Source organism: Elgaria multicarinata, chromosome 2 (assembly GCF_023053635.1).
Source record: "Elgaria multicarinata webbii isolate HBS135686 ecotype San Diego chromosome 2, rElgMul1.1.pri, whole genome shotgun sequence".
Classification (NCBI taxonomy): Eukaryota; Metazoa; Chordata; class Lepidosauria; order Squamata; family Anguidae; genus Elgaria; species Elgaria multicarinata.
The window spans coordinates 5,627,790-5,634,645 of NC_086172.1; the positions used below are offsets into that span (position 1 = coordinate 5,627,790).

A 6,856-nucleotide genomic window follows, 5' to 3' on the forward strand; every position below is an offset into this window, starting at 1 on the left:
AGATAAGCAGAGTTCTGTTAGAAGCATCTCTCAGTAGGAATGCAGCAAAGACTCAAATAAGGCTCAAATACTTTGTTAAGATAAAACAAAGCCTTTGCTGGCATAGAAACTTGGTTGAACAAATTAGTTACAGCATCACACGTATACTCACAAATGGTCACGTCAGATAAACAGCAGTAGCAGTAATGATGCAGCCATATATAGAGAGCAAAAACTGTACAATCATCCCAGCCACTAATTGACTAATTGAATAATCATCCCATGCCAATAATTCAATAATTGCATTGTCTAGCTGTGGCCTTGACATTTAGAAAGCATTTCTTCATATTTCTTCATGTCTTCTGCCAGTGGGCATTTCTAAAGCACAAGAATAAAGTAAAACAGATCCATTCCAGGATCCAACATTCATTGCGTCTTCCAACAGTCAATGCCTGCAGCTATGGTTACAAAGGGCCACCAGCACAGTCTACCTAGAACAAATGGGTGGCAAATTTCTTCTCCAATCCTGAAGAAGGATATCTAGTGAACCAAACTAATAGTCTTTTTTTCTTCTCCCATCTTCAGAAAGATAGACTAGGAATGTAAATGACCACACTTGGACTGCACACGGTATAGAATATGGTTCGTTATGCAGTCTAGAATTATTGCCTTGCCCCTTCTTATAAAGCAAGGTCCAAGCCCATATGGTCATGAAAGACAGAGTTGAATTAAGTATGTGGAACCAGAAAGATCTGCCCCCCCCCACTTCTCTCCTCAAAGGTATCCTTTACTAGTAATTTGTGTAGGGTGAAAATACTACTATTAGTTTTCTGTCCTTTTATAGAAGGAAGACACGTTCTAGTGATCAGGAGCCCAAGGAAGGAGAAGCCTATGATCCCTATGATTTCAGTGACACTGAACAAGAAATGCCAGAAGGTGAGTAGTTTCACACCTGTCCTTAAGCAATTAGAGGAATAGATTCAGATAAAATAATGCAGTTTTGCTTTTAACTTTAAGAACATAAAAGAACCATCCTAGATCAGACCAAGGGTCCATCTTGTTCACACAGTGGCCAATCAGCTGTTGACCAGGAACCCACAAGCCGGGCACAAGCGCAATAGCACACTTCCACCCATGTTTCCCGGCAAGTGCTATACATGGGCTTGCTGCCTCTGCTACTGGCACGTAGGCATCAGGACTAGTAGGCATTGATAGCCTTCTCCAGGAATTTATTTAACTCCCTTTTAAAGCCATCCAAATTTAAAGCCATCAGCTGCTTTTCTTTTTCCCATTCCAGAATTTACCAGTTGCATCATACTTGTATACTTGGCTTTGTTCCGTGAGTTTATGTGAACCATTTCATATAATTTTGTTCACTGCTCTGTGACTGAAATATGCTTTGTACGAGAAGAATAAGAATACTGTGATAACTACCCTATTTATTAAGAACAAACAGGTACTTAAAGCAATCCTGTACTGGTATACTCACAAGTAAGTCCCACTGAGTTCAGTGGGGGTTACTCTTTGGTAGCGGGGATAGAACTGGAGCCTTTAGTGCATGGCCGGTAATGAATTTTACCATGCCAGCCTCCTCTCGTTTTTTGGAAACATGAGTGTGAAGACAGGGAAAAGGAGGTGGCCGCAGGGAAGGGAGGAGACTGAGGAAGCTGCTTTATGTAGTTCCTTCCCTCTTGCTCTGAAGCGCTGCAGCTAGATGGGTGAAATTGCCTGTCTAGCAAAAACGCAGGGCGGCCAGAGCACAGGGGTGAGGATCACTCCAGCCACCCTGCATTAGGATATTCGGCAGCCTCTGGAAAGTGCCAACAATCAACATAGAATTGTGCCTTAACTGCAAGGATATGACCTAGATACCAACAAGCTTATAAGGTGTACCCTGCTGCTATTTCTGTTGGACGGAGAATTTAAACTGGCGGTAAGTGAAATCCAAATGCATGCAGTATTAATTTATTGGTAATGTGGGATTTGAACCAAAAACTCACAGGTCTTATTTTAATATCTTACTCCTATACCACATAGGCTTCTTCTTTCTTTCTTTTTATACAGATGCTGTAGAAATAGGGAATAGTAATGTCAATTGTACACTAACGCAGGCTCCTTCCTTTGGTGTTTTTCAGTCCAGGCACACACTCCCAAGAGTCCTGAACCTTCAGGCACCGCAGAAGCGAAATCAAAGTTGGCCGAGTCCAGGTGAGGAGCATGCAAGGAAAAATGGCAAGGCATCGTTTAATGAAATCCTGGGTCATGCACTCATGCATGACCTGTGAGGCTTTGTAAAATTCTAAGAAGTCTCCAGCTCTTGTGGTTGTTAGTTTTGAAAATGTGGTAGATAAAAGAATAAAACAACACACAGCACTTTTTTAAAAGACTCGTTCAAGTTTTCTGTATTTGCGCATAGTAATTTGGAAATGACTAGGGATTGTCATATTCCTGAAAGATATGCAAACGATTCTGGTTACCTGTGACTAAAGTATGCAAATTAGCTGCAGTCCTTTTGGGCTCATTGTCAGTTTTCCCCTTTGACCAGCTAAGGGACTCCCCCAACCTTCTCCCCACGCGTCCTGTCGTCATAAGTGGAATCATTGCCTTCAGTGGCTTCATGACTGGCTTTTTAAACTGCAAGATCAAAGTCTTCCACTGTGGTTGCATAAAGTTCAGTCACCGGTCCACATTCCCTCTTATCAAAGAGTGGCAAATGACGGAGGCAGCTGCTGAGTTCTCTGACTGATGAAACAGAGTGGCAAATTGGGGCTGCGGTGTCTGCATATCTCTGTCTCTCCCAAGCTAAACAGAGGCAGGAGGGAGACACCTGAAACACAGCAGCTATGGTGTGCTATTTCACCAGCTGGGGGAGCATTATTAGAGTACTCAGGCTGTTGCATCTAATCGATATCTTCCTTAATGTAGAGCAAGGGTGGGGTGGGGGCTTTTTCAGCCAAAGCACCAGATTCCATTTCAGGGAAGCTCTGAGTTGCCGTATTCCACTGGTGGGCCCACACCGAATGTGAAAGTAGACAGGATGGAAGATCTCACCCTCAAATTCTGTTGCCTGTTCATAGAATAGCAGAGTGGGAAGGGGCCTACAAGGCCATCGAGTCCAACCCCCCCACCCTGCTCAATGCAGGAATCCACCCTAAAGGATTCCTAAGGGAAAAATCTCTGAAGTTTAAGGTTTAAATTTATTTATTTATTTATTTATTTATTTATTTATTACATTTTTATACCGCCCAATAGCCGAAGCTCTCTGGGCGGTTCACAAAAATTAAAACCATAATAAAACAACCAACAGGTTAAAAGCACAAATACAAAATACAGTATAAAAAGCACAACCAGGATAAAAACCACGCAGCAAAATTGATATAAAATTAAAATACAGAGTTAAAACAGTAAAATTTAAATTTAAGTTAAAATTAAGTGCTAAAATACTGAGAATAAAAAGGTCTTCAGCTGGCGACGAAAAGAGTACAGTCTAGGGGCCAGGTGGACCTCTCTGGGGAGCTCGTTCCACAACCAGGGTGCCCCAGCGGAGAAAGCCCTCCTCCTAGTAGCCACCTGCCTCACTTCCTTTGGCAGGGGCTCACGGAGAAGGGCCCCTGTAGATTATCTTAAGGTCCGGGCAGGTACATATGGGAGGAGGCGTTCCTTCAAATAACCTGGCCCCAAACCATTTAGGGCTTTAAATGTCAATACCAGCACTTTGAATTGGGCCTGGACCTGGACTGGCAGCCAATGAAGCTGGAAAAGGACTGGCGTGATGTGGTCTTGTCAGCCAGTCCCTGTTAGTAAACGGGCTGCCCTGTTTTGTACCAGCTGAAGCTTCCAGACCGTTTTCAAAGGCAGCTCCACGTATAATGCATTGCAGTAATCCAAAATATTATAAAATAGCGGTGGAGAACCTTTTTCTGCCCAGGGGCTGGTTCCTGGCAAGCGTGCTGGGAGCCATCTCCCCGCAAAATGCCCACCCCCAACTGCAATTAGGCATTTAGAATGTCTCCAATGGAATCAATGAGAGCTTCTTTAAAATCCTAATTGCAGTGCGAAGTTTTTTCGATGGGAAGTCACATAAATGGGGAGGGGAGAGTTAGCCGTTCCCCTTGCCTGTAGTCCCCCCCAAAAGTCCTCCCTTACTGCAGTTAGACTTGAAAAGGCCCCCATTGGAACTAATGGAGGGCTTTTAAAAGCCTGAATGCAGCATCGTTGGGAAGCAGGGAACCCGCCTTCTGCGATCAGAGAGAAAGCCGGGGTTGCTGGTGGGTGAGAGGAAGACCTCCCTGGCCAGAGGTCCCTTATCCCTGGCTCGGAAGGGAGCAGGACTGAATCGCCTGTCAGCTTCCTCCCCCGGCCATGCTCCCTCCCACCCCAAAGCAAAAGCTCCTCCGATCAGCAGCTGATTGAAGAGAACTGCTTTCCCCTGCTAAGCAGGGAAGAAGGACTCTTCTTCGAGGTCCAGTCGAGGAGGAAATGAGGGGAAAATGCTGCTGCTGGTCAAAGAGTAGACTGCTACGTTAGACTTGCCCTAAGACAGCTTCGTATTTTCTCTTTGAAGGAATTTTTTTTTAATACTATTTTTATTGATTTTCAAGTAAGGACAAATACAATAAACACACAGAGTAAAAGAAAACACTCAACAACAATATAAATGTTCCCACAGCACCACTATAAAAAAGCCTGGGTGTTTATTCCTTCAATAAGCACTTGGTACAGAAAAAGATGCAGGTTTAGTTAGAACCTCTGACCAAAAGGATTCCTGAGTCATTGGGGGTCTAGGTTCGCCAGGATTCATATCAATAAATGTGAAAAAGTCCAACCAGTTTTCCACAAATGTGTCTGATGTTATTTCTCCCCTTGCTAACCTGCTATGTTGTGTCACCTTATCATTTAAAGCGAGTTTCCAAATCTTATCAAACCAGCGTTGATGGTCAAAAGGTCTGTCGCTTTTCCAGAATTGGGCAATTTCCCACCTGGGAAATTGTTTCTCTTGCATTTGTTTCTCTTGCTTTGCAGTTACATTTAACCTTTTTTGAAAACCTATTTTGTGACGATGTAAAGCTCCTGAAAAATCCCCGCCCTTCCCTGTTGTGTTTCCAATCCCTTCTTTTGGGCTGTTGTCCACCCACCCCTCTCCTGACCAGTCTCGTTGTGCGCTAGCTATGTTTCAGTGGGGGTTATTGGTGCTCTTTGGACCTTCCAGTTTCAGTGGAAACCTCTTGAATTCAAGCTGCTCTATGCATAACTATTTTCAATAGTGTTCAGTCTTTTTAGTGTTTTTTTTTTTTAAAGTATCTCTCTGCTTTATAATGTTGAGAACCAAGCTGATGAATTGGTAACTGTTTGTGAGGTAGGAACATGTCCTCTCATTCTTTGTATAGTGCCATGCACATAGATGGCATTATTTTTTTAAAAAAAACAACCTTAAAATATGGGTGGGGTTTTTCCTATTTAAAACACTTTTGTTTCCTCCTACATGCATAGGCTTAAAGCGTTCAAGGCTGCCCTTCTGGAAGCATTCAGAGCTGCTCATGCACAGTCTGTGGGTCTGAAGAGTCTGATGGAGTCCATCAACCGGGACAACCCAAGCCCTTTTTCAACGGCTGAAGTCAAGGTGGCATTGGAAAAGATGCAAGATGATAATCAGATCATGGTGTCTGATGACATAATTTTCCTTATTTAACCTGATAGGAAGAAGTAAGAGTTTCCTTTGGCTACGTGGTGTGGACACTCTTCACCACCTTCAGGGAGACCGTCCAGAAAGCTTGGTTGGCTTGGCTGACCTGAGTCATCTAGATCAGAAGAATTTTGACTTCAGCTTGGAGCAATCAATGCGAGGAAAGCTGAATGTAGACTATGCAACAGTTATATGGGTGTTTTGCCTTGCTTTTTTCTGTTTTAAAGAAGAAAACCATTACTTCCAAACTGCTTAAAGCCTCCACCTACTTGTAGTTTGTAAGGAGTCTTAATTAGAAATTCCCAAATAAATCCAGTGGAAGAAGCATAAATCCAGAGTTCCTATGGTTAAAATGTTTAAGAAGATGACACAGCACACTGAGAGAATTCTAAACTTTCAACTTTTCACCCCATCAACTCTCCAATGAATTAAAGCCTACCTGCAATGTAGTGCCCAAGTTTCATTACTTGATACATTACTTTAACAAAACCGAAATGTTGTAATGAGTGCTACTGAGGCTATTCAAATGTTTTTACAATTTAAGATGGCACTGCAGGTAAAAACTGCTCTCTGTCTGTGTACATGTATATCTGTTGTCCACTATATGCTATCGTCTTTGCCACTCGGAACAATAGTTCTTAAATTAAGCCTTGGGTGAATCATTTTGATGCTACATAATTTGGAAAATAATTGCTTCTTCTAGCAGTGGCATTGGTTACTGGGGTATACTAAGCTCCAAGATACATAGGAAGCAGGCCTGGTGTCTTGTGTACCTCTAGAGAGCATTACCTCTATATCTACATGTCAGTCTCATGACACAAGAATGTGAGGCTACCTGTAATGCAAAGCAATATGGGCAATGTTGGACCAGGAAGGGTAAAATTCCTTTGAGCTTTATTCTGCTTCTGCTCTTTACCTCCTCCTGTTCTATTCTACAAGAGTGCTAATGGAAGAAATTGACATGACACTTTTAGAAATATTGAAACCCCTTTTTAATACTGTCAAAATTACAAAAAAAGTGCTTTCTAACATTGTGTACATAGCCCATTGCAATATAGAATAAAGCTGAATTTTCAACCAATTTGCTCCATCTTATACCTCCAGATCTTCTGTGAATTGTCAGTTTATCATTTGAGAAGTTTCCAAAGCTTTGATCAGTTTTTTAAGGAGACCGCAGGTGCTTTTTACTAATGA

The 6,856-nt window shown here is 42.5% G+C and overlaps 1 protein-coding gene across 1 annotated transcript in view; it reads left to right on the plus strand.

Annotated features, from left to right (window-relative positions):
• MCM3 (minichromosome maintenance complex component 3) overlaps window positions 1–6,233 on the plus strand; it is a 28,300-nt gene extending 22,067 nt beyond the window's left edge. Inside the window, exons 15-17 of the mRNA XM_063115961.1 lie at window positions 824–915; window positions 2,115–2,187; window positions 5,470–6,233. Of these exons, the coding sequence (XP_062972031.1) occupies window positions 824–915; window positions 2,115–2,187; window positions 5,470–5,668 (364 nt within the window). The 3' untranslated portion in view covers window positions 5,669–6,233. The remainder of the gene's footprint in view (window positions 1–823; window positions 916–2,114; window positions 2,188–5,469) is intronic.
• The last annotated feature ends 623 nt before the right edge of the window (window positions 6,234–6,856 follow it).